Raw genomic sequence first — 27924 nt, 5'->3', positions numbered from 1 at the left:
ATGTTTGCCTTCTTTACTACGCTGCATCAGTCCAAACAGTCCTTTGGGGGATTGCAGTAGTTGACCACATGAGGGCAATGTTGAACCAACCATCACTTCTCTAAGGAGGCGGTGAATCAGGTCCGACCCTCTAATCCGAGCATAGTCCACCACCTGCCAGCCAAGTGAGCACACTAAAAAAAAGACCCTGAGGTATAATGATTAAGTGTTTGTTCCATTAATGTGTGTCTGACTTTGTTTTCAAGCCTGACAATAGTAAAATAATGGTTTTCATCCATCCTTGCTTTAAAATACACACATTATTTCGATAACACTTTTAAATCACCTCTCCATTGAACATTGCTGGAATGCATGTGGATTTACAGCCAATCCCTCGAGACCAGAAGCAGACATGTTTTTTGCTTTATGTGCCAACATTAGCCGCAGGGTTTGATGGCGGAGCCTGGCAACAGAAGAAACGGGGCACTCACCTCCCAGAATTCTTCGCTCGGCTCCCTCGACTACTCCGACGTGACCCTGTCCCCCCCGGCTCTCCCTGCGTCGGAGGTTGGCGACAGGGAGGTAAGAACACAGAGACCAGTGTCCAAACACGTGCATCATCAAAAAAAATGAACTGTTGGACAAACGGTGTCAGCTCAAGCAGCTGGAAACGCCAGTGAGTTAAAACACAGAACCAAAGATGATTTTGTCTGAATTCTCTCCTGCAGGATAGAAGAAGTACTTTGTCTGGACCAATATCACTAACGTCACAGGATATGAGACATGGGTAGGCTTATTCATGAAATGGACATTCATTCTTGCCATAATAATATGTTGCATCCACAATTATTTCAGAAATTAAATCATTTGTATTTTAAATGGCCAACCTGAAATAAATAATGTTATGTCAATTATGAGCGTTAATGTCCCATCGCAAATGTGGATAATTTTTAAGAAAGTATTGTAATACAACTTGACTTGATTGAAAGTGGCCACCAACGGTGCAGATTAAAGTAAAATTCACAGCGCATGACGACAGGAGCTCAGCTTTGCAGACCGGTGAGTCTTTTGCCAACAACACAAAGACGTAGTATGAATCGTGAAGGGAGCACACGGTGTAAAACATCACAAAGTGATACATAATGAAACAAAAAGCGTAGATTCCTAACCAGTGGGCAGAGGGAGAGCACATGCCTCCCTGGTGAGATGTGTTTCCGAGCCCTGATTATGCTCCCGAAGGCTTTCTTTTACCTCTGCCTGCTGTAGCACAGGTCATGGCTTTACTGCTGGTCCTGTCTCCCTGATTCTGTTTCGTCCTGTCATCACAAGAGTTATTCTGCACAAACACCGTTTCACTTTCCATGAGATCTATATAAACAATTCTGCTGCTTATGATACGACACAACAAACCAAAATGTGTTCATTACAGAAAAGCATTAGGCTACCTCTTTTTTTAACCCGAATAATAAGACAATGTTCACACATTGTTTGGCTTGATTTAGGTATTCTTGTAACTGCAATGTTACATTTTACTTACTTTATTTAACGCACCGGATTTGTTTCCTCTTTTAGGAGGAACGCGGAAGACTTGAGTGAATGGCAGTGTGAGTTCAGGGGTCAGATCACAGCACTGAGGGAGTGGCTGAAGAGCATGGAGATGAGGCTGCCTCCTCTGGACCAAAGGGTTAGTTGAGTTAGTTGTTTCCTTCTTCTCCCCTTTCAAGCGGAGCCATTTTCTCTTCCTCATCGATCCAACGGTTCTGTTCTGCTCGTTCGACGGAGGTGATTGAGTCAAAGTCCGCTGCAATTGATCCAATCCACAGGCTGCCTTCTCCAATGTTGATGAATGTGCTCTGTCACGTGTCATTATTGTTCCAGTAAATCACACAAAAACAACAACATGTCAAGACTAAAATCCTAATGAATCCTCGTATACGATTTTGAAATAAAAGAAAAAGACAACATGACTACACATTCAATTTAAACAACAGTACTAAAAAAGTACTAGTTTCCTATAGTACTAATACATTTAAGTTAATATTGTTGACAGTAATATTGACACTGGCATTAAAACAACATTGTTTATATAGCTATCTATCTGAAATATGATCAATTTACTGACGTTATCTAACTTGTTTCAAATCTCTTTCACATTTCTTTGCCAGTAGAACAATGAAGCCACAGAACAATGTGATGGGCATAATCAGTTAGATCAGTATTGATTGACAAACATTAAAAATGATTGTATTGTTATTTTCCTACATATTTTTTCTTTCTATTTAACTTTCCACCATGGTTTCCATTATCTTGCAATTGTACATAGAGCACCATCAAAATTCTTCCGTGGAGATCCAGAGTTACAGAAAATGTGGTTCAAAAACTGAGCAGGGAAGTGAACCCCCCCCCCCCCCCCCCCCCCCCCCCCCCGAGTCATGCTGGTCAGGAAACCAACACTGAAGTTAATTGAGCAATGTGAAAAAGGCATTGAGGGACTGTGGAGTTTTTTTTTTCCAAGTCTGACATACTCAGACTGATACTGAGGTGGTCCTCGTGCAGGGAGACTTCTTCAGACCACAGAGGGGCCGAGGGACCAGGCCCCTTTGTGCCTCGCCTGGACGGCCGGGCCGGCAAAGCGCTCGGCACTGGAGGCCCACCGCACACACATGAGCGCACACGCATAAAAGACATTAGACTCAGATGGGTGGAAGGGCCAAGAGGGCGAAGAAAAAAAAAATAGAAAAGCAGGATCTTTGTGTCTGGGGCTATGGGGGCTTTTATTGATCGCTAACTTTTGATTTGGTCATGTACCATTTAGAGCAATATTTGAACAAAGATTTGTCAGGCAAAGCTGCAGCCAAAAACTCGGTCAAAACAACTCAACTTAAGGACAGGCTTGAGTAGCTTGATGAGGTATGTTTCTGTAATTGTGGTGACGGCATGTCAGCAGGTCTGCCAACGAGTTAACCTTAGCACTGGCGTTGCTACTGTCAGGCACCTTTCTTAATTGATTGATTAAACCCTGTGATTAGGTCCCTCCCATCAGCTTTGACGGCACTAATCAGATTACGTATTTTCCAAAGCACACGTAATCTGAGAAATGTGAGAATCTTGATGAATGTTTGGGTTACTAAAACTGAGATTTTGATTGGTAAATGCAAATCAGTACAATGGAACAATGAAAAGCCACTAATATGTCTCATCTCATGCAGTTTTGTTAATTGGCACAGAGTTCTGCCTTAAAATAAGAAACATTTTTATTTCTTTTGTGCAGCACAGTAATCATTTATTTAAATGTTCTTCGTAAAGGGTGTCTTCGCTTTCTTCAGTGAGCCGGGATTCCGTTTTGACAAAAAGGGTCATGATGTTTTTTTATTGTCATAGTAAGAACTTAGGTTTGGTTTATTTAGTTATATGGTCCATTGAACTAGATGCGTTCCATTGTCCTCATGGAAAGTTTGAGCGCTTAATTGATTTGATGGTATAAATTGACAAAACACAATCTGGGTTTTAAACTGCATGAACGTTTGAATGAGGAATTGCTGTCGCACCACGAGAAAAAAACAGAGAATGTTCCTTAAAAAAAAAGTCGGTGTCCCATTTTGTCTCCGTTTGAATAAAGCCACTGTTTCCCTGGGGACTGACGTCTAAGATGCACAGGCATGTCCCACCACGTCATGAAAGCTAAGGTCTGACCCCCAACCAGAGTGTGTGAATAAAGCGAGTGTCTTTTTCATCTCAACCATGCCTGCATCACACTGCATCCGACCACAGACCTTTGTCATGCTAATCCCCCCGAGTCTGCCGCACTGCTGGTTTCAGTCTAGGCCTGAGGGACTCGTTAGCTAGCTGCATGAATGAGGACGTCCCTCAGCAGAAGCACCCTAACCCGTACAGAGACAGGTCTGCAATACACAGGAGGGAGGCACACACCTGCTTCTTAAGGCGGAGCATGCAGCGGCACATCTTAAAAGCCTTTTTCCTATCAACACCGGGATAAATGTGAGCCTGTGATATAATACGCATTTTAAATGGGAATACAATTCATTTAATGAAAAAAATCCAACATTATTAATAGAGCAGGAACAGTCATTACTTCACCAATCGTGCATGTTTGCATGATTTGCTTAACTGTGAAGCAAGCTTATACTAAGTAGATATTAGAACTGACCAGGCTCAGAGAATGCTTAATATTTAAGTTCATTTCACACTAACAATTCCACGCTGGAGCTTTCAATGATATCACGTACTATACCTCAGCTGATTCAGAGTTGTCCTTGAGGATGTAGTAATGATCATTTGATCAAAAACTCAAAAACAGCATCTGGATGGACGTTGCAGTAGCTTCCATTTAATCTATAATATGAACAGTTTAATCAGAATAATGTTTGTAAAGTGCTCCGTTGCCAATTGTAACATTGACTTCATTAAATGATCGTGCACCTGCCAGTTTTGGTGAAAAGAAGGTCCCCATGTTCCTGAGTGATAGGAAATACATTCGTCGAGTTGGACGGTCAGTTGGAGGTCAAAAGTTCTCCTTCCTGTTTCCCTGCTGTCCTGCCTGTGAGGCTCTTCTGGATAAAGGCTCTCTGTGTCCGAAAGGTCTCTGGCCTCAGTCGCAGATGCCGCATCCCAAATACGTCTTGTACACACAAGTTGAAAACAGGCCTTGGAAGAGGGGTGAGAGATCACAGTCCATTGTCCTCTGCTCTCTAGCTCCTGACAAGCTAGCAAACAGCAGCCCCGCTCTCCGACGCTGCCATAACCTTTTTGTGAAGAAGGGTGCTTGTTTTCATTTGCCGTGAATCACCTAGAGGATGACAAATGAAGAATGCCAAGATGTGGCGGCGGGGGGGTCATCTTTTCTTCTTCCGCAGACTTAAACTTCTCGGCGTGTTAAATAGATTTTTGTCTCATAGCACTTGAGAAAATCTCTCCGTTGAGAGATGTTTTGGGATTCACACAGTTCATCGGGGTTAATGGCCACGCAGGGGCCTCTTGCTTTATTGCACTCGGCTTCCACGGCGCTAAATGTGGAGCCGCGGCAGTAAATCCCATCTTCCCCGGGAGCGGTTGAATCAAACAACACGGCGTTGGTGACGAGTCGAGCTCCTCTACACCTACAAGTGTGGCTAAATCCCCGTTGTCACACACGACTGTGATTTCCTGCATCCATTGCCCCCCCCCCCAGCAGGGCCCGGGCGACCCAGCGGGGGGCGGGGGGCGGGGGGGGGGAGCACATTGGCCTTTCATCTGCTTTTCTTGGGAGCAACCTCTTTGGGTAATAAATGACCGTGTGCATATTGAATGGTATTTTCTGGCTTTACCCTCCAAAGGGACCCCTTCTTTTATTTCATTTCTCATGAAGGGGGCTAATTACCATGTTCTGCAGAGGAGCCGTTCAAGGAGGTCTCATTCAACGCGAAGTTAGCGGAGAGGTTGGGATAGCGGAGAGGAGGCGGAAAACAAGCCTGTGAAATGAATCATTAGTTTTGGAGACTCCACTTCTTTTCCCAACCTCTGCTCTTTGGAAGGATCATGAAGGTTGCAGACAGAAGGATGAGCTTTCTTTCCTGCCAGCAGCTAGCTGCCCGTTGCATCAGCGCTTTATTAGCTCAGCGGGCCAGCTTCTCTTCAGGCTCTGGTCCGTCCAAGAAATCCATGTGTGCACCAACCGTGAAATGGAGAGGAGAGATTTTTGGCCAAATCATTTCATTGGTACAGAGGGAGCTGGAGGTTGCTGAAAGCCGGGATCAGGTTGTCGGGGTTTGGGCGACGTTGTTGTTTCTGGAGTAGTGTTGACTCGTCACTGCCAGCTCCTTTCAGATGAAGACACGGGGGGCGGGGAATGCAGGACTTACTCTCATTAAACAGCTAAAGACATTGGCTCTCCAAGTGACCGGAGTTAGCAGTGCTGGTAATATATTGATATGATCATGCTTCCCTGGTTGCGCTACTGTTGTGCAAGAGATGCAAGAGATCTGGGTATGAGACCGGGTTAGTACTCAGGGGTTAAATAACTTGACCCCACGGGGGTCCTTCTTTTCTGTTCACTCTCTGTCTCGCTCTCTCTTCAGCCACAGGGACGGGCATTTTCAGTTTGCTGTCTTTTTGATCACTATTTCTATTCTATTTCTTTCTTTTTTCAAGACTAGACCTGCGATCTGAATCACTTCATTTTTTTTTTTTTGGACACAATACAATCTTCAGTATTCAATCTTACACACATTTGTATTCGAATTAACCAGTATATTTGGAATCCTGGAAGATGAAAAACCTGCATGAAGCTCCTGCAGAATATACTGAACTTAAGACTTGGTTAATGGAGTTACATCATTATGCCGTAGTCCGAAACAAATGAATCCGGACTCTGCACACATCTCATGCCCAATAAACCCGGTTTGCATTGACATGTTTAAAGATCTTTCGCGTCACATGTAACACAGAAGGCACTTTGCACTGGAGTGGGTGGTATTGATTATATTTTATGAGATGAAATTTCTACTTGCATGGTGGAATCTAAGTAGAAAGGCATATGAACGTAATCATATTCATTTTTCACATCACAGGGTGAAAGACTAAATATGAGAAACTAATGCATTTTATTAGTATTATTTCCCATGAATACTTATGCATCACTTTGTGCTCTGGCAATATTGTTATTATTATATTAGTTCAGATAAAGCATATTTAAATATATAATGTATAAAATTGTGGATTGGATCATTCATTCAGAAGCATATCTTTAACTTCAGAAGCCTTCTCCCTTAACTAATAACTAACTAATCACTCGATCTTGTGGATTAGAGAGGAGGCTGAGAAGCGGATGTCTGCATGGATGTGTGTGTGTGTGTGTGTGTGAGAGAGAGTGTGTGCTGTACATGCATGCAGGCATTTGGTCGATTATTTGGTTGGCTGGAGAAAGACAGAGGGAAAGGACTAAAGAGGGCAGGATTGGAACCCTCTTTGTGAGACAGTCACCTGCATGCACGTCGGGTTTCAGTGCACCTGCCCATTACGTCCTATCAGATATAAAACGTCAGATCTGGTGTTTTATAACTAGTCAATCCCACATCACTTGAATAAATAAACACCTGCCATCATTTCAAATGGCAGAAAATGCCAGTAGCGTTGCCGTGGTGGTAGTTGTGCACTGACTGTTTGGTGTGCTGCATTTCCAGGGCAAATATTGTGACTTATTGAAACAGTGCATGGTAGAATTTCCCCATGGGGGTCCTTCCTTTGCTTTCCCATGCCAAGACTGTATTATCTCCCCATTGCCCCCTTATCTTTGTGTTTGTGAGCGTGTTTGCTTCCAGCCTCTTTGTTTACGGACGGGTCGGAGTTGCAGTGGCTCGAACCGAGTTGAAAAGTAACCTGAGATGTTTTACAGTAATTAGTCGCCTTTGTTGCTGCTGTGGAGGCTGCTGACTTTGAATGGGGAAGGGGGGTTGGGAGGGGGGGGGGGGTGAATGTGTGTGTGGGTTGGTAGCAGGGGTGTGGGTCCCTCCTTTTGTAGCCTGCACTTCTCTCCCTCGCCATCGAGAGAGGGGATGGTCTCAGGCAGCTGTCACTTAACATGTGAATGTTCTGTGGGCGGCCCAGGGGTCTTTAGAAAACTCTCCCTTTTTTGCCCCCCCCCACTCGTCCCATTTTTCAAGCAGAAGCAGCATGGAGTTTCTGAGCCCCAGTCGGACCTAGAGGAGGGGCTTTGTTGGATGAGAAGGGGGCGAGAGAGTGAGGGAGAAAAGCCCGGGGAAGGTAACAGGGGGGCACTTTGCCGCCTCACTGGCCGGTACAGGAGCAACCTGAGCAGCAGCAGCAGCAGCAGCAGCAGCAGCAGCGCTGGTGGGAATGCCCCCGCCTCAATCCGACCTCCATGTGAAAACCGCCGCTGGCCTGGAACTGGGGGAGTTCAACTGAGCCGTTGGAATACAATTGTCTCCCATCCGGGCGCGCTATCCCCTCGGCCCGGCGTTAACAAGGAAGGAATTCCTCTATCCCAGCTCAACACAACAAAGAAGAAAGGGAGAGGAGCAGAGCTGGTGGGAGGGGAAGTGAAGTGAGGGGAAGGGGAGGGGTGCGCTGTGAGGGGAGAGGAGGACATTGTTTGCCTGTGACTGTGGGCAACGGGAAAAAGCATGAGTTATCAGGGCATGTGTGAGTATGTTTGGAACAGAGTGTGTGTCTGTGGGCATGTGTGAATGAGTGGACTTGATTGAGTGTGCGATGGAGGGAGCGTGCATGTGTGTGTGAGGAGTGTTCGTGTTTGGGATGTCGGAGCTCGGAGGCCGTTCAAAGGATGCTCAAACAAAGCTGGATTTTTTTTTTCTCTCTCTCTCTCTTTTTTTTTTTTGAATGGTGATTGAGGACTGGCCCGGATTCCGTTGCTCGCGCTGTTGGGCTCCACGGCGCATTCGGGGTAAGTGGGGTTCACGCAAGCTTCTAACCGCCAAAACCCCCTGTAACCCAGGATCGGCTCCAACCCGAGAGTTTGGTTTTGGACTTTATACTCGAGGGAGCCACGTGACGGGGAATGAGTTGTGACTTTGTTCACCTATTCTAACCAAAGGCTGCATAAAAGTGTGACAGGGAATGCAATATTCCAGCAGAGGAAACATCAATGATGCAATTTGTGCTTTGTAAACTGTCTCTTAGCTGCTCTGATTCAACAAAAGGACATTTTTAGAATAGGCATGGCCATTCATTTACCCAAAGCCACGCTGTTTTCATTCTACCCAGCTAGCTCTGTGTGGCGTGTTTAGAGGGCTGCCTTTGAGATGAACGTGGGACCTTGTACAATGTCCACCCTAAGATGTTTTCATTCTTACGGGTGAATGCACAGCTGCCATCCTTGATTAGGGACCACTACCCTGATTACTACTCCGGGACCTCCCTTAACAGAGGCACACCGCTGACACAACATTATGGCACTCTACGGTTGTGAGTGATGATCATTGTTCTGCTTTTAATTCCAAACCCACCCAAAGAAATGCTTCCTGGGTCAAATACATGGGTCAGTTGATGCAACGAATGGGAGAAACATAAGATCTTTTGTGTGGTATTTTGATGTGTGAGCTGTTGCTCAGAATATTTTAATACATACACATCTCCTGTTTTTTAAATTCAGATGAGAATTAGACTTGTAACGTGAAACTGAGCTATTTGCAAATAACAATTTTAGGAATGTATTCATGTGTTGTTTTTGAGGAGAAGCCCCTACGCCATGGTTGTAATCCAATTCATCAGGAAATGGACTGTGGTCATGTATCATAAATCATTTGTTGAGGGCAGAGAAAGGGCCTGTCTAAATTAAGGGCCATTTCGAAAATAGGTTAAGTAACGGGATGGGTGGGTCATCCACAATAAGTCAAGGGGTGGAGTGGTTCCCTCGTTCTCTTTCTAATATCATTATGCTACAGAGTGAGAGGTGGATATCAGAAACAAGTACCAGGCATTCTGGGAGGGAAGCTGTGGTTTGCTTTGGTTGTAGAAAAATATAGGTCATCGTATTATTATATTCTTTTACATGAGGGCTACGATTTATGATGATTTATAAGACCCATAAGTAAAAGGTATATCGTATACTAGCGCTTGTGGGCAAGTCTGGTAGACATAATGAAACAACACATTTGCATATTCATTTTACCAACATATTCCTAGTAGCCCTCCGTGTGCACTCTACTCAGCATGTCCTCACATACTGTACATTGCTGCGAGGACACGGTGAAGGACACAGGGGTTTTTTAGATTTAGGAAACGACCACACATGCACGCAGCAGTAACCAGACACGACACGCCCTCTCTCTCTCTTGGATTGTTAACCCCGTATGAACACGGCCACAGACACGGTCCCTGCCCTCCTCCGGAGACCGCTGGGCAGTGATCTGAGCTAACTGGGTAATCATTGATCGAGGGGCCGGGGCTTTGTCTGGGCACCACTCTCTGATCTGACTGTGTTCTCCCCTGTGGATCCGCTGGCTGCATGGTCTGCTCTGCGGAGACGTACGCGATGTTGGTAATTACTTGCCTAATGCACATGGAGTCATCATATTAAACTAGGTCATTTTTGAGATTTTCATTTAGTTAAAAAACATGACATACAGCTCTTAAATATGATTAGTTCGGGGGATGCACAAATGAGATTTGATTCAGACTTGGTGTGGAAATTGGCGAGAGCACAACGCTCTCCTCTGAGGCAGACCGCCTCTGGTAAAGATAAGGTAGCTGCATATTCAGCATAATTATGTCAGCCTAGAGCAGAACTGTACCATAGTTACCCCTCACAATTTCACCCTTTTCTATTTTTTTTTTCCAAGGCAGGAAGAGATCCCTCCCAGTTGTTAGTTAAGCCAACATCCCAATTTCCCCCCTTGTTGACCCATATCGGCTCCCCGTAGATCACAGGTCACCGAGCGTGACCTGAGGTGACCTGTGTAATTCTGAATGGGCTAGTCCAACCCGGCCTGCAGAGGAAGGACCCGTCCTCAACAGGAACCTTGTGATCTCCTGATGGGCTCACCTCGGCTCCTCGAGGCCAAGTTAATTACATTCACCCTTAACCCTTCTGTCACAACAATGAAGGCACTGAGCTGAGGGGCGAGCAGACGGGCTGACACAGTTTGAACATGTCACTGCCAGTGAGAGGCTCTTCAGTAATGTAGGATTTTTGGTCAAACAATGCGTTGACGTGATCATTCCTAGATTCAGCATGGTCTTTAAGTGATGTAGGAGTGGGAGAAAAGCACTGTATTGTCTTTATGTATTGGTATTTTGGTACTGTTTTCCTAACTACCCCCCCGCTGCCCCCATTCCTAATCCCCCTCCTATTGTCACTCCTGGAAAACGAGGCGATGTCTGCGTTTTTATGGCTGTCATAATTTATCATTGATCAGGTCCTTAACGGGTTTCCCAGGATTGGTCTAAGCCCAGCTAGAGAAAGAGCTGGCTGCCCGCCACCGGTTCTGCGTGCCAGGCTCAACAGTGGGATCCTCGACAAGCCTGTCACATTGATTTCTAAGCCCGGAATATTTTGGTTGGTGTTGTGAGATAGATGGGCGAGCATGTGTGTATGTGGTCCAGAGGAAGACAAAGGGACAGCGAGTATCCAGGCCAAGCGTCTCTGTGGTCTTCGGTGGCAGGAAAAGGGCGACGTTGGCACAAATATGCAGCACTTAAAGGATGTGAGGGACTGGTTCGTGTTGTCTCATTGCAATATTTAGACTGAGACGTGCTTTTAAAGACACAGGATCAGCTGTATGCATTTTTCTTTGATTCACACAATGAGCAATTGTTCACTGCCTGATGACCCAGAGCCCCCTTGTCTTATTTTAGGTAGCTGAAGGATCTCCCGCATGCATGGCCGAGGGGCCTTACCTCACCTACCACCCCACTAGCCTCTGGGCTGAAGGATTATGGGTAACCTCATCAGCCGGCCCAGCTGCCTGGGTCAGAAATCCAAGCATGTCAGGTCAGACGAGGACTTCCTGAAGGAGTGCTACCAACGGCGGAGAGAACGGCAGCCTGCGGAGCATCATGGGGAGGCCAGACCTGAAATGGCGGTCAACGACAAAGCGGGAGAGGAGGCATGCAAGGAAGGAAAGGTGGAGAGGGAAGAGGAGGCACAGGGAATAGATCACAAGACGGAGGTGAGGGCTCATACTCCCATCTCGGAGAAACCCCTCCACAGCTCTCCAACTTCCACAATCAGGAGCAGCAGTACGCTGGATAATGCCTGGCACAGCAGCCCTTCTCCGATAAAAACATCCCGAAATGGGACACTGACGAGGAGAACCGTGCCTCCGGAGTACACCCGTTCCCCTCTGGCTCACCCGGACCGGGCCTCTGCTGAGAGGAGGGGCAGCTTCCAGAGGAGAGACTCCAGGGAAGGAAGCCCCTGGTCCTGGAAGACTCTTGCATCACGAGAGGTCACAGAGGTGACGGAGGTGACGGAGACGGTCGTTACCGAAATTGTGGAAGTGACAGAGTATCCGTCTGGAGATAAAGGAGGGGACCCCATTGTCACCAGAACTGTTAGAATCCTGAATGGTGCCGCCGAGGAACTCGCTGAGGTTGATAAAAAATAAATTCAAACACAACAAATCTTCCATTTCAACCTTTCTTCTTCTCATCTGAACGTCATAATATCACCTAGTATCACCTAGACTGTTTCCTTAAAATCAAGGTTTTGTTCCTTTAGCGGGTTGGGTCTTTTTAAAACAGCAATTTTGTCAATTGGAATTGTCCACTGTGTTTTTTTCCAGCTTCAAAGTGATGGACACTCAAGCTCAGATCAGGATTCCAGCCTGGATAGATGGAGAGTATGTTCTAACACTAACTACTATTTTTAACTCTTTTCTCCTTGTTTTGCAACAGTTTCAACGTATCGTGCTTCTTGATGACAGCATTTTCATTCATTCAAACTTTAGCTAATCGTTTCTTGTATACTCTATACTCTCTCAAGGGAACAAAATCTGCCTTGTCTCTGAGGGATGTTTCAACGGATCCTGAGACATTTCTCCAAAACCTGGAAGCATTGCTCACATGGGTCAGTGAGATAGAGGAGCTCACAGCCAATCAGAAGCCCCCATCCTCGGAGGTTAAAGTGGTGAAAGCACAGCTCCAAGAACAAAAGGTCTGTTCAAAGCAACATCAAATCATCCAATTTCTTGTTCCATGAAAAACACATTTCATGTATAGTAGTAGTTTGAATACACTTGAAAGGTTTACCTACAGAAAGGTGTCCCGAGGTCATGACACCACATGAATTCAGTTCCATTCACCCGTGAATGGGTGGTGTTCATAGCCACAATGAGCTGCAGTGAGTCTTTGTGAACCTTTCCTGGGGGGTTGAGAAAAAGCAGGGAAGTCTCCCATCTTTCAGCTGTAATCTCACCTATTGTATGCGCTTTGGATGAGGTGAAACCTGCCTGACTCTTGACAATGTAAGCTTGACACATGAGACACGCTGACCCAAAGGCAGAAAATACAAGAATAAGGGCTTTCAAGAATGTTAATTCTTACTGGAAGCATTGTAATTTCTTCCACTAACACCACTGAGAACTGATGTTATTTCATACAGACGATTCTTTAAGGAGGGCTTTGAAATATTGTCTTCATTCTTGTTGATCCGTCTCCTCATGGGCACATGTCATTCCTCCATCCGTAATGTCGTTTTACAGCTCCTGCAGCGCCTCCTGACAGACCGAAGGCGTAGCATGGACTCCATGATGTCGGCGGGCCCTCGACTGGTTGAGGCCCACCCCGGAGAGGGGGGGGAGCAGGAAAAAGTCAAGCTGGCTGCTCTCACACGGAAGTGGGAAGCCTTACAGCTGGGCGCAGAGAAAAGGTCAGCTGCTTTTACTGGCAATGCACAGTCACAGAACCAGCAAGGTACAAGCTCATGACCTTTGACGGCTTTGTGTGTCTTACTGAGGCGAGTTTAGTGTACAAAGTGATCAGTGATGTGGCTCCGCCGTTAAAAGAGTTCCTGGACTCGGATAATGGGGCCACTAAATGAGGTGATTTACCGAGTTTGGCAGGCCAGCCTATTCCACGGGCCTCTTGTAGAGGCGTTCTATACTAAATCATAAACCACAGTGCTGCAGCCTCACTGATTCTCCGAACAAAGAGGTTATTCTACGTCTGCTGACGCAGCACTGTAGACAGTAGGCTCATACCAAACAACTATGCGCTGTCCCTGTTCAAGGTTAAATAACTGATACCAGTCTCAGTCACCGATGGTTACATGTTGTTGTCGGTAGGAGAGCGATGCTGGAGCTCATTCTGCCGAGGGCCCAGCTCTTCCAGGAAGGAGTGGACAGGCTGCAGCAGTGGCTCATGTCGGTGGAACAGACTGTAGCCGAACTACGCAACGCAGAGAGAGTGATGCTGCACCTCTTGGAGGCCACGGACAAGGCCAAGGTGGGAAATCTAACATGTATGGTTGAACTGCACGTGCAGTATGGTAATTGTGCATCATGCTGTTTGAGTCAAGAGTTATGACCGTGACGTGTTTTCTCTTCCCTTTAGGCGGTTGTTGAAGAGATTCAAGTCAAAACGGCTGAGCTAGGGAAAATACAAAAGTCGGGACATGCTCTGATGGAAGCTATTTCAGGTCATTTTTTACTACTTATGGCGAACCTTATGGGCATAGTATGTTCATTGAGGGTTGGACAAATAAAAGCAATCTCCTAGAAACATTTGACAATTTAAAAAAAAATAAAAATATATTTAAAAAAATAGCCCCATATTTGATATTGATTTCACTGTCAAACCAGTACACACAATCCAGAGTAGTTTCCACTTGATTCAATTAAATTAAATTCAATCCATTTTATTTTGTATAGCCTAAAATTGAAAAAACAAATTTGCCTCAGACGGCTTTACAGTCTCTACACATGCGACATCCTGCGTCCCGAAACCCTCACATCTGTTAGCGAATCAATTCAACGTGTCCAATGTGTGTCCTTTCTTTCAGACGAGGAGGCCCAGCAGGTGCAGGAGAAGACGGATGCTCTGCGTATCCGCTGCTCTGTGCTGAGTCTAAGCAGTCTGGATGTGCTGCAGAGGCTGGAGCAGGCCCTGGAGGCCTCCAGCCGCTGCACCTCCAGCCAGGAGGACCTCCACCTGTGGCTGGGCCGCATCGAGAGGGAGCTGCTGGGGGCAGCCGGAGCGCAGGCACATGCTGGAGACGCAGTACTGTGCGCAGCAGAGAGACAGAGGGTAACGTGGCCTCACTAATGCACAATGAAATGATCAAATCATTCTTACTTTTACTCAATAGAAAGCAGAAAGAAACGGAGCGTGTGTTTTCCATCAGCTGGAACAGGCCGTGGTTAAGGAGATGGCTTGGTTCAGAGACACAGCGCTGAGTCTTGAAAAGCTGAAAACTATTCATCTGGATCCCAAGCCCATAGCAGAACAACTTTATGAACAGAAGGTTTGGATATCATCAACATTCAAACACGTGTCTGTCACGTGTTGGCTGTAGAGATTGAGAAATGGATTAAAACAATGTTTGGTAAGTTTATTTAATTGGATATAATATGTCCTGAATAGATTTTGGCGGTGGAGATCCTCCAACACAGGTTCAACGTTGAGAAGATGGTGAAGATTGCTGAGATCTTGCTGACGTACAGCGACGAAACAGAAACACACGATTTGCAGGTATTTGCCACAACTCATTTCTTCTTAGCTAGATAACAGATAACAAATGTATATTTCGGGTGTTTATATTGACCCTGTGTATATTTTGATCTCCCATTACCTCTCCCACGCAGACCCCACTCGAGGCCCTGCAGGAACAATGCAACACCATCTCAGCCACCAATTCCCACGTGGTGCTGCAGCTCGAGCACGCTCAGTCGCTTCTTCTCCAGTTCTCTGAGGGCATCGGCGAGGTCTCGCCCTGGCTCCAAGAAACTCAAACCCTGATTGGCCAGCTTTCAATCAGCACAATTAGCTATGAGGCATTTCGGGAACAACAGGACCTCTTACAGGTAAAGGACAGCTGCCTCGCCACAATACAATGCCAGCTTTTCTTTTCTGTTGTTGTTCTAATACCTTTCCTTGGCAAGTTGGACAAAGACGTCCTTTTGTACTTGCCAATCTGCCACCGTATCCCTGAGCTGATCTCCTATAATACAGTAGATTACTGCTAATGACTTCCCAAGAGGGTTAGTTTTCAACCTGTTCACTATAATGCCATTTTCGTTTTTTTTCTAACTTCCTCTATTCATTTTAGGGATTAATCCCAAATCAGGTTCTTGCTGAATTAAAATCATGCTCTCCTTTCGTATAATTCAGCTCTTTTCATAACTTCTGTCCTCAGGGTCTGAGGGAGTCTATAGCAGAGCACAGACCTTTGATAGCACGCTTATGCTCTCTGGCAAAACGCCTGTCAGAACTAAACCCCATTCAGGGGGATGAGTTCAGTCGAAAGGCGACGGAGGCCGAGGAGCAGCACAGAACCATCAGGGACCGGGTCAGAGAGGCCGCCAACGTACTCGAGGAGTCGTTACCTCGATTCACGCAGGTGGGAGTGCTGGGTTTACGCAAAGGGATGAATGGATCGCTCAACACTTTGCAATGCAGACACAACCAACACATGTTCTCCTGTCCGTAGCTGAATGAGAGGATGACCCTTATCAGAGAGAGTCTCGACCGCCTCCGCAGTCGCATGCAGACTCACACCTCACTTCAAGGCCTCACCCCAAGGATCCAGGAGCAGCTGCAGGACAACAAACGCACCCGGGCCGAGCTGTCCAAGCTGGAGCTCGACCTCGGCAGTGTGAAGACACAGGCAGATGAACTTCTGGCCAACACGCTGGCCGCTGGTGATGGATCTGTTGGTACAGGTGACGATGATTTCTCAGAATCTATATTGTTTGTATGCTGATGTAATGTTGTGGGAAAAAGGGCTGATCATAAGCCATATCCTTGTTGTTTCCTGTTTTTAGCAATCCAAGAGCGCGTGTCCAGCTTGTCCCAGCTGTGGGACGAGACGCATGCTCAGGCTCAGGAAGGAGAAAGTTGGCTTTTAAAACTCTTGGATCTTGCCTTGAAGTACTGGAGTGACATCAACGATGTCACGGCCGCTCTCAGTGAAGCTCAGCAGGCCGTTTTGGATCTAAATGCCAGTCGGACGGACTCAGAAACAATCCGCCAGAGCCTTGAAAGCATGCAGGTTTGTCTGGAAGCTCTCAAAGGAATCACATATGAGACATCCTCATTGTTATGATGATGACAAAACATAAACTGTTCTATTATTCCAACCCACAGACGCTCAGAGAGGATATCGACAGTTTACAGGGAGATTTGGACACCCTTGGTGCTTTGGGAATGGATCTGATGTCAGCATGTGGCGATACGGACAGACCTGATGTCACAAAGAGCCTGGATGAAGTGTGAAATTGATCTGAATTTCAAATACGTTTTAACTCATGATGTTATGTTGACTAACTTGAAACCTTGTCTCTTTGGTTGTCTCGAAGCTCTATTGCACGTGGAACAACTTGATGAAACTGTGGAGCGAAAGTCACACAAAGTTGGAGGAGTCCTTGCAGATGGCGCTATATTATCAAGACACTCTGCAGGTGTGTGTCCATATGCAGCATTGGTGTGTATACGCATAACCCATATACCAACAGATGGTTCATGGTCAGTGTCTGTCCATATCAAACAGGATGCTCAGGCCACCCGTGCCTCCAACAAGCAGAGTAATGGCATCCTGCCAAAGTCAAAGCAATCGTTTTATTCTGTATACAATGGTAAAGTTCAGACTCGTACTCCCCGTAGCTTTCCTATTAAGCGGCTGACAGATCGTGTGGACCTGTGCCAAAGGCAAATGAGTGCAAACTGTGTGAGGCATTGAAACGTACGCAGCTGTATTTACCAATAGACTTACATGACTTGCTCTTGAGAAGATTTCTTCAATGTTAAAGTCACACAACATGACAGAGTGGTTGTACATTATATCTGTATTTATCAGTTATCATGCCTTATTGCCCTGCTAATAGGGTCTTTTTGAGTGGTTGAAGTCAGCCGAGCTGAGGTCTACTGAGGAGTTCTTGGTAGGAACTGACCTGGAATCAGTCAAACAGCAACTACGTGATCTCAAGGTGAGTTGATATGCTGAATTACAGCCGTAACCAGCAATGTTCATTCTGATATATGTATAAAGTGAGACTAATAATTTGAAACATATCATGCATGATCACAGCTCGTTTGTATACATAGTATTTTCTCCATTTATTATTTTCCTCAGGAGTTTAAGCGAGAACTTTACCAGAAGAAAATAGAGATAGAAAGCCTGAACCATCGCTTTGTGTGCCGGCTGTCTCCCGGGTCGGAGCGTCCGGGCTCCGTGTCCCCTGTGTGTGACTTCAGACAGCGCTGGGACAGCTTGGAGTCAGAGACTGTCAGCAGACAGGTGAGAACATGCAATCAGATACTATTATTATTATTATTAGAAGTAATATTGATATTAGCATGCCAGTAGTATAACTCGCAATGCTATCATGCCTTCCATTACGTTTGATGTCAAGAACAGACTGCTAGCTCAGTAGAAACCACATTTAACTGGAAAACTGTTTACAGTCATTATATATATAATTTTTTTTTTCCTCTGCGGACATTAGCATCAGCTGGAGTGTGCTCTGCTGGGTCTGGGCCAGTTCCAAAACACATTGGATGAGCTGCACACATGGCTCTCCCGAACAGCTGAACAACTCCAGGCCAGTCCGCCAATCAGCATTGACCTGCAGGCCTGTGAAATAGAGCTGGCCAAACACAAGGTTGGTGGGGGCCTAAATACAATGTAGAGTACTTATTATAACAGAATTTCTCCTGACCAGGAGATGTCATGCCAACATGCTGCATTCTTTGAGATAGCCATAGGGGGCGACACCTCTTATTGCAGAAAGAGGTCTGATTGTATAATAGTTGTTCACCTACCTGTGTCTGAACCGTACGTATTGTTGCTGCTAATTCATATGTTTTCAACTACTCACGCTGGTGGAATTGTGTGATAACCGCTGAACACCCAGACCATTTAAAAAAAAAAAAAAAAAAAAAAAACTTCTGATCTCCAAACACCTGCAAGCAATACGTTTGAATCCCACTTTTCAATCTTTTGCTTCTTCCTCCTGCAAGGTGTTGCGTAACGATGTCATGTCCCATGTTCGCACCGTCGAGTCCCTGAACCAGGCAGGCAGGGGGCTGCTGGAGATTGGGTCCGGGGACAGCCTGCATGGTCTTCTGCCTCAGCTGGACCAACTCAATGACAGCTGGGAGTTTGTCCGCTGTGAGACTGAACGCAGGCAGCTGGAATTAGAGAACGCACTGAGTCAGGTAAGATTAGATTAAAATATGTTAATGTGAAAAAGAAAAAAAAACTGCATTACCAGTCTGGTCTTTTCATTGAATTAAATGAGAAAATCTGTCCAAACTTTTGACAGGTACTGTATATATATTTATAAATGACATGGCTATGCTCTTTATCCAGATCTTACATTTTTCTTTTGTAGTTTATCATGCGCCCTCTTGTGGTGATTGTAAAGGTTACATGAAAATGTGTAGATGCTTTTATTTTGAAATACTTCCTCATTTTGCAGTCATTTTTCCTCGTATGCTTGAAGGAAATATATTTCAAAGGGTGATAAAAATTGATACATATTGATAACTAGAGAGCTGACACCTACATCGCCTTTTGATTGAGACTTTGCGTTCACTGTTTTGTTTATTTCCTCAGGTACAAGATGTTACCATGGAGATCCAGGATCTCTTGCAGTGGCTGGAGAACACAGATCTGAGACTGTCCTCCTCTAAAACCGTATGGGGAATGCCGGACTCTGCCAGTGAAAGGCTCAATGCACATTTGGTAAAGTGGATCAGACTTTTGACACCACTTCTCACACACAAGAATAGAAAATAAAAAATCAAAAGGAGTTGAAAATCGTAATTTTTTTCCCCAACAAAAGGAGTTGTGCAACGAGATGGAGTCCAAGCTCCACGCTTACACAGACGTGAAGAACGCCATCCACAGGATGCTGGAAGGCAACGTTGTGCGGGGATCAGGCACCGAGCACAGCTTATCTATTCTTGAACACAAATGGGCATCGGTTCACAGCAAAGTCCATGAGCGAAAGGTGATTTGACTCTCCACATGTCGTCCCGTGGATCCGTCATCAACTGAGTAAGTCTTTATATATACGCTTGTTGTGCTCTTCCCGCAGGCGAGGCTTACAGAAGGACTGAGTCTGGCCAAGGAGTTCCACAGCAACGTCCAGGAACTTCTCACCAAAATGACCAAGTGTGAAGAGTCTATTGGGTTTCTTCCTGCTCCCAGCTTTGTTCTAGACCAAGTTTGTTCTCAACTGCAGGAACACAGAGTATGTCTTTTTAGATCTGCTGTAGTCATTCTCTGCTTGGTGTACAGATTTGAAACTAAATCAGTTATGCCTCACATTCTTTTTTGATTCGAGCAGACACTGGTGAATGAGGTGAACGGTTACGGGGAGAAGCGGACCACCATGGAGAGCACAGCCCGCAGACTAACAGAGCTGAGCAGGAAGGAAGACTGCGATGTAATTCATAACCTAATCATGACCGTCCAAGACCGTCACAAAAAGCTCCAGCAGCGCGCTTCAGAAAGGGGCAGAACGCTGGAGGAGGTCAAAAAGTCTGCCAGACAGGTAAAAAGTGCAACTATATCAGGTCCGATATGAGGGGCTGACCTCCTTCGTTCTCCAGACCATACATACAATGAATGCGGGACGTCTGCTTACTCAGAGGAGCATCATTTTAATATCTGTCTTTATTTCTCATACTTGAGTTTAATGAGTCGTGGCGCCTGCTAGTGGACTGGATGGCGGAGGTAGAGCAGACATTAGACACGCACAAAGAGATCGCAGTGACCCACGAGGAGATTAAACAACAACTGGGCGAACAGAAGGTGCGGTCGGCATTACAATAAATGGCATAGCGGTTCTAGGCTGTATGTTTAAGAATGCTTTGCCCATCTCTTACTTTGTGAACAGGAGTTCCAGAAACTGCTCCGGTCAAAGAGGCCCATGTACGAAGCGACATCTAAGAATGGACGTTGCCTTCATGAAAGAGCTCAAACCGGCCATGACAGACAACACGTGGAGAATCTCCTGGCTGAGCTCAAAGACACGTGGGACACCGTCAGCGGCAAGTCCATGGAGAGGTACGGATCTGGGTTTTAAAAATGCTGGGGCGCAGTCATATTTGAAGAATCGTTACACCACAATACTGTGGTTTGCTTCCCTCAGACAACACAAGCTGGAGGAAGCACTGCTGTTCTCGGGGAGATTCACCGACGCCCTCCAGGCACTGAACGACTGGCTGTACAGAGCCGAGCCCCAACTAGCCGAGGACGTTCCTGTCGGTGGGGACAAAGACATGGTCAACAACTTGATCGACAAACACAAGGCACGACATTCAGCGAGCATTTAAAATGTGTGGCCTCAATATTTAATGTTTAAGCGATTGGCATAAATACAGCACAGTTTGTCATCTACAGTAAAAGTGCAGGATTCGTGCTAACTTATGTAGAAAGCAATTTGAATGTCTTGCTGTAACTGCTATCATAAGCCTGAATGATGGTCCATTTTTTTTGACAGTGAATATACTATTACTTATTATATACTCACACTGATTTATTGGTGATGATATCTTGCAGCGAAATTGCTAAATCTTTTTTTCCCCTTAGGCCTTCCAAAAGGAGTTAGGGAAGCGAGCCGGATGCATCCGGACGCTGAAGCGCTCTGTGAGGGACCTGACCAGGAGCAGCACAGCCGACGCCCACTGGCTGCAGGAGCAGATGGAGGAGCTGGAGGTCCGCTGGGAGGCTGTGTGCAAACTGTCCGTCAGCAGGCAAGACAGACTGGAGGTCGCACTTCAGCAGGTAGTTCTCACAAATAATAAAAGTGAACGATAAATGAGCTCGTAGATGCCTTATTGACAGCCTGATAGAAGCTGAGGTTGTGTGTATGAAACAACAACCAGACATCCTTCAAACCCAGAATGCATCTCTATCATTTCAGGAAAGCATGGCAGATGAGGCTGTTATCTCACCAGCCAACCAGCTGCTGTTATATTTACCGTTGTCTTTGTTCTCGTTAGGCTGAAAAGTTTGATGGCCTTGTCCACTCTTTAATGGAGCGCCTCACCGAGGCAGAGAGGATACTGAAATATGGAGTGATACCAGAGGACGAAGAGGGCCTGCTTTCTTTCCGCAAACAGCACGAGGTCAGTATAACGTGATACTTCATCACTCCCTGTGGAGAAATACATTCTGCTTCAGGAGAGGTCAAAGATCAGGGTTTGCTACATAATAACAAGTTGGTAACAATGAGGGTTCAGTATTATCAAGCGCGGTTTAGTAGGTTGGAGACTGTCAGTTCACTCTGACCATTCATTTTTACTGTAACACCTAAAAGCCCAAAAGGCATCCATAAGTTTGAAATGACTGAAATGTTACACTGATGGAGAATGTGTATTTTACTGAATAACCCCCCCCCCCCACCCCAATCAAAAGGTATCGATGGGAGCCCTGCAGACTCAGGCGGTGGAGTTGCAGAACATCCAGTGTCTGGGTGAAGAGATCCTGGCTTCCTGCCATCCGGACTCCATAATCACCCTAAAGTCCTGGATAAGTGTCACTAAGACCCGCTATGAGGAGGTGAGAGCCCACAAAAAAAGCATGGTTTCCACTGTCATCAGATTTATTATGAATAACTTTTATTTAACAGAAGGGTGAAATATTTTGAACATAGAGAGACACCGTCTTGGCAATTAGTAAACTAGTTTCAATTGAGAGCATCTTCTGCTATAACTTCCTCCCCCTTCTTGTTTTCCGACTCAGGTTCACTGCTGGGCTCAGCAGCAAGGCCAGAAAATCCAGGCCGGCTTGGCCGCACTGGAGTCAGAGAGAGAGGAAGTCCAGAGGCTGCTGGACTGGATCTCCTCGGCAGAGGAAGCCCTCAACCTCAGAGACCAAGAGCCTCCGCCGGAGACCACAGAGCACATCCGAGAACTGATTGAGCAGCACACAGTAGGACCTGCTGACATCAACACCTAATCATTGAATGCTAACATGTGTGCTTAGTACGTTACCCTGGTTACAGAACTACAGTACTCTGCCGTAAAATGTGACATTCTCCTCTGCAGGGATTCATGGAAAAGTTGAACACAAAGTTTCCAGAGGTGGAACATGCTACAAAGTCCTGCAAACCCAAGAGCATTTCCAAACGCCAATGTTCCCCCAGCAAACGGCCACTCACGAGTAAGCCAGCATGGGAACATTATTGTGCGACTCGTGCTCAAAAGGTCATTGTTGTATATCCATGACTTTCCTAAGCTGATTCCAGGCTCCCCTGTTGTTGTATCTTCTTCCAGAGAGGAGGAGCACTCTGAAGCTGCAGCCTGTTGTACCTATTCCCCTGGAGCACCTCGACCCCCAGACACCAAAGCTCAGTCAGCTGGTCGGTCAGTGGCAGAAACTTTGGCTCCTGGCTGTGGCGAGACAAAACCGCCTGGAGCAACAGCAGCTAACACTCAAAGAGGTTATTGTGTTTTTAATTCCAAGAGGTCACGATGCCAGTAGAGTTGAGGAAAATATCTTTGAACTTCATCTTACCCAACCTAGACCATGTGACGTTTTGCCTTTCAGATGGAGGAATTTGCAAACTTCGACTTCAACATTTGGCGAAAGCGTTACATGGTGTGGATCAGTCATTTGAAGTCACGGATCCTAGACGTGTTTCGCAGTATCGACCGAGACCAAGATGGACGCATCAGCCATAAGGAACTGGTTGACTATGTCCTTGCATCCAGTAAGATTTTGAGTTACCTCAACATTACAAAGGAAATTATGAATTCAACCCCCATAATCATCATCTGATGTCCTTGTCTGTCATGACAGCCTAGTTCCTCAGATTTGCTTTCCTCAAACAAAGAACTTGACATCCCTCTGCTGCAGAATTTCCCACCAACTCTCTCGAGATGAACGCAGTGGCAAACATCTTCGACGTGAACAGTGACGGCTTCATCGACTATTACGAGTTTGTGAGTGCCCTCCACCCGAGCAGAGATCCCTACCGGAGAACGCTGGATGCAGATCAAATCAACGAAGAGGTATGGACCGCTTGCGCACTGCACTACACATATAGATGGATATAGAGGTTTACTCATCGTGACGCTGCACCTGTTGCGCCCTTCGCCCTGATTAGGTGAGTCGCCAGGTGTCGCAGTGTAACTGTCCCAAGAGGTTCCAAGTGGAGCAAATAAGTGCCAATAGATACAGGGTGAGTCATCTTCATCGACAATAGATGAAAAAAACTTTAAAGCAGCCATCCCATTTGGGCCTGTGGGACGTAGTGGCCCGCACAGGCAGCGATGGCCCACAGGAATGTCGCGGCGACATCTCATGACATGCTGTGTGAAGCTGGTGTAACGGCAAGTGCTCAAAAAAAATATAACTTGCATTATGTTTTCTGTCCGCAGTTTGGAGATTCCCAGCAGTTGCGGATGGTTCGTATCCTGCGTAGCACGTTGATGGTGAGGGTGGGAGGAGGCTGGACTGCTCTGGATGAGTTCCTGGTTAAGAATGACCCCTGTAGAGGTCAGTGCCTTCCCAATGTTCCAGTTATCCCTGGAAACTAAATCTTCTTTTGAAAAATCACTTGGAATTGATATCATTTACTATACGATACTACACGTCTTCAGCATCTGGCATGACTGAAAGTCATTACGTCAGGTGATCATTTCACACAAAACTATTTTCACTTTTCAGCCATGCTGTAGATTGGTCGAGCTAAACATATCAGCGTGTTCCTCTAAATTTGTCAGTTCCTGGTAAAGCTTTGATTTTTTCTATATGATTCTTCCGTGTGCATTGCCTTCCATTGTAATACTGACGTTTTTTTTAATGACTCGTGCTGGCAATATGGCTTTAATTATTCATACTCACAGTGTCTGCAGGCTATTGCTATAGGAGTGGCTGCTATAAATTTAAACACACATTTTTACAGCATTCTGTTAAATGCCCCTGCTGTGTCCCCGACAGTGAAAGGCAGGACCAACCTGAAGATCAAGGAGAAGTACTTGTCTCCAGCAGGAAGCACTTCCAAGGGTTTGACTGTCAGCAGGTCCAACTCAAGCCTCAGCCTGTACAGCAGCGCCTCGGCCCCCACCAGCCCCATGACACGCAAGGCAAGGCACAGGCTGCACCCCGTTAACCCGGGGATTCACCTGCATGAGCTATTTTGAGTCAAGTCGCGTTCTGAGACTTCTTTTCCCCCATTCATTTATTTTCATGTTCATCTCTTTGTTCTTCAAGTAAGACTGGTTCATGCATTTCCGCTTCTGCAGTTTTGCTTCTTGTGACTTTAAAGGGAAAGTTTCCCTCCAAAATCCAAACTACATATGTTTTTTGATCACCAGTTTTTCCATTTCTTCATCTAGATTTATTTTGTGTGAGTGTTTGAGATGTCGGCCGTGAAGATGTCTGCCTTTTCTAATGGGACTATGTTGAAGTCTAACAGATAGGAACTACTTGAACTACACTGGCTTACCATTTAGAGATGCTTGTGCTCACCTGATGTAGCTGGGGGAGCCATTAATGTTTATGTATTGCACTACAGCTCCTACATCACACTGCCTACAACAAGGTCTGTGATTATTTTCAGTCACCAGGTCAGGTTTAACTTCTAAAAAGACAGCTTGCTGTTGAGTTTTTCCAAATATGTGTCTTTTTGGCACTTTTAGCACCACAAGGCGAGCACCACTTAGTCTCATTTATGTTCGAGAGAAGGCTCATACCAAACAATCAGGATGGATAAATAGCACCACTGCTAAAGTATATCTATTTTAGATCTTTTAACTTGTCAAAATGTAGAATGTTGTGCTATATAAAAGGCATACAAAGAAAGGAGTAACATCTTTGCAACTGTGCTTTCTTCAATGTGTCTTTGAGCAACATAAAAACTAAAAACTCTTTGCCTCACTAAATTAGCATAATGTGTCTTTTTTCAGGCTTTACTTCGCAGAAGTTTCTCAGGTGACCGCTGCGTCCGTCCCAGGAGCTCCATCGCTGCTTTGGGATCCGACCTTCAGTTTACCACAACTGGGGATGACAATTCTCCCTCACCATCAGGTTGGTCAATCACTTCACTCACAATTATTCCTAAAGGACATTTTCTTTTGTCATGCATTCATCCTGCAGTAAGTACAACTCTATCTCAATACAAAAAGAGGAAAAGATGTTGAGTTAACCCCCGGTCTCTCTCTCTCTCTCTCTCTCTCTCTCTCACTGTCTAGACGAAGCTGAGAGGTTACCCACTTGATTATCTGTGCCTGTGAGAACCACCAGTATGCTGCAGTGTTGAACCCAAACACATGCCTTCGGGCCCCAAAACAGAGAGATAAGCAGAAGTAATGTGATGAAGGGGCCAAAAAACATACGCTGACAGAAGAGTGGAGCAGAGGTTGCCAGGTGTGATGCTCAAGGATTTGAGAAATCTGTGTGAAGATAATGTGTGGGCAATGAGGAGTCAGCAGATGTATGCATTGCATACAGTATAATCTGATTAGGATGATTAGAAAGTAGGATTTGCAATGTTTTGCATGAATGCTTATTGCATGATAGCCAGATCGTTGCTTGCCCAGTTTTTTCTCCAGCTTGTTATTTTTCTTTATTTTTAAAGATATGACACCTGAATCTGAGAGCGAGTGTCTGTCTCGGGCAGTAATGTGGTTTTAGTGATTTAAAAGGGACTCACAGCAAGCACACATGTATACATGGTATGTGAAGGTGTGCCGTCTGAATGCCATCACCAGCCTCCAAAAGAACCCACATATACCAAAACGGTACAGTATGTGATTTGTGACATTGTTTTTTATTTCATTCCATTGAGATGACATTGTTGGCAGGGCCACTCAGTTTTTTTTGTCTTTTACCTTTTTTTTCACGCGGTTATCAAATATTACGTATTTGTATTGTTCTTTGTTGTAAGAATGTTTTAAACACTGGAGATTGTGTAATGAACAATGCACAGATGTACAACAGGTCATTGTTGATTTGTAGAGATTATTTTCTCAGGATTGTTTTTGCCTTTGTATGTATGTATTTCTATGGAACACTACTGTGAAAATGTAGATATGCGTTTTCTTCATAACATTGTACTTCCTGGGAATGTTTTGTTTAGCACATTGTTTTCATAAAAATGCACTTTGCTGTGTCCTGCTACTGTAGATAAGTTGTTTTACAAATTGGAAGACCTGTCAATTGTCTTGAGCAGGTGATATGTCTGGTATTACCAGAATAGCTATTTCAGTAAAAAATGACAGGTGGTTTCCTTTTTGTCACTTTTACCAAAAGCGGTATGTTTTCAAATTTCTGTATTTCTGTCTCTATTTGTCTTCTATCTGACATCCTCTCCATTTGGTAACTTGATTTTATTAAGAAATAACATGTAAGACACTACATCTGTTTCCTCCAAAGTTTCCTCATGAGCTTAAAGATACCGATAGAAAAGATACTGAGAACAGTTTTGTGTGGGAGAGCAGCGGCTGCAGCCTCACTATCAGTCTTCAGAGGAGGCTGTTCAATGTGTTCACTCTGATACTGTTACATAGCCGTTAACAATGTGTTATCAGCAATGCAAAGTTACATTTGTATGTGCACCTTTTTTACTAAATATGATTGAGGTTGAAGACCATAGTTCACAGGATGTCTCTAATAGCATTTGATCTTTGCAGTTTTTAATAGTCAACAAATGTTTTTATATGATGAAGTACCTTTTGCTCTTGGCTTCAGTGTGTTAATGTTGAAGAAGGTGGACATGTTACTGTACTGTAAACACAGTATTAGATTTCACTTCTATTGCTATGCACCCCAATCTTTCTGTACTGTAAATGTTTCTATACCCAGCACTCATTGTAATGTCTAATTTAGGCAAAACTATCAATTCATATCACTAATAATTTGATGTCCACTTGTATAAATAATCTTTTTGTAAGAAAAATAAAAAAAATATTTGCCATGATCATTTCTTCATTGATATTACATTTTCCAGAAATCAAAGAGAGTTTTAATATACTCCATATTATGTGACTACATCATTAAAAGTCAGTGATTAAAATATATTCGATTGAATTATTCCACCACTGTATCTCTCTGGAACAAAAAAATCCAAGCGCCATAGACTCTATAAGGATATACAGTATATTAACTATGGAAGAGTCATCATGAACATTACTTATATCCACTCTCTGGGTTCTAGCCAATTTTCAAACTATAAATTATGTAGAGGCCTATGATCGTTGTATGATTTTTACTTTTTTACTTTACACATTTATGAACATGCAACCTAAATGGATGACATCTGGGAGGAAGAGAAACGTTAGACCCAACAAGTGAGA

At 45.0% G+C, this 27924-nt stretch overlaps 1 protein-coding gene across 2 annotated transcripts; it reads left to right on the top strand.

The window, feature by feature from the left end:
* The first annotated feature begins 1560 nt into the window (after positions 1–1560).
* Positions 1561–27548, top strand: macf1b (microtubule actin crosslinking factor 1b). 2 transcript variants are annotated; one of them, XM_062565352.1, is made up of 40 exons: positions 1561–1663; positions 11311–12047; positions 12240–12296; positions 12440–12610; positions 13158–13324; positions 13740–13899; positions 14008–14092; positions 14456–14700; positions 14798–14917; positions 15037–15144; positions 15258–15476; positions 15809–16012; positions 16103–16334; positions 16437–16663; positions 16759–16881; positions 16971–17072; positions 17496–17597; positions 17744–17908; positions 18117–18272; positions 18631–18828; positions 19229–19357; positions 19458–19625; positions 19713–19868; positions 19965–20171; positions 20312–20431; positions 20517–20686; positions 20772–20931; positions 21212–21406; positions 21625–21750; positions 22040–22183; positions 22367–22555; positions 22672–22786; positions 22900–23066; positions 23174–23336; positions 23483–23637; positions 23733–23807; positions 24007–24124; positions 24569–24714; positions 25537–25657; positions 25822–27548. In XM_062565352.1, exons 2-40 carry the CDS (start codon positions 11391–11393, stop codon positions 25845–25847), a joined length of 6348 nt encoding a protein of 2115 aa, XP_062421336.1. In that variant the 5' UTR covers positions 1561–1663; positions 11311–11390; the 3' UTR covers positions 25848–27548. The 2 variants fall into 2 exon arrangements, with proteins under 2 accessions (XP_062421336.1, XP_062421335.1); XM_062565351.1 differs by lacking the exon at positions 1561–1663 and adding an exon at positions 7667–8398.
* Positions 27549–27924: the final 376 nt, after the last annotated feature.

This window comes from Pungitius pungitius, chromosome 11 (genome assembly GCF_949316345.1).
Source record: "Pungitius pungitius chromosome 11, fPunPun2.1, whole genome shotgun sequence".
NCBI classification, from domain to species: domain Eukaryota; kingdom Metazoa; phylum Chordata; class Actinopteri; order Perciformes; family Gasterosteidae; genus Pungitius; species Pungitius pungitius.
Note: the sequence above shows the minus strand (reverse complement) of the source record. Positions and strands in the feature narration are given on the sequence as shown.

Coding starts and splice junctions, on each gene's coding strand:
- macf1b (XM_062565352.1), top strand. CDS start 11,391: ATGGGTAACCTCATCAGCCGGCCCAGCTGCCTGGGTCAGAAATCCAAG. Junction 13,325..13,739: donor CAGCTGGGCGCAGAGAAAAG/GTCAGCTGCTTT, acceptor TGTTGTCGGTAG/GAGAGCGATGCTGGAGCTCA. Junction 16,335..16,436: donor TGATGGATCTGTTGGTACAG/GTGACGATGATT, acceptor TCCTGTTTTTAG/CAATCCAAGAGCGCGTGTCC.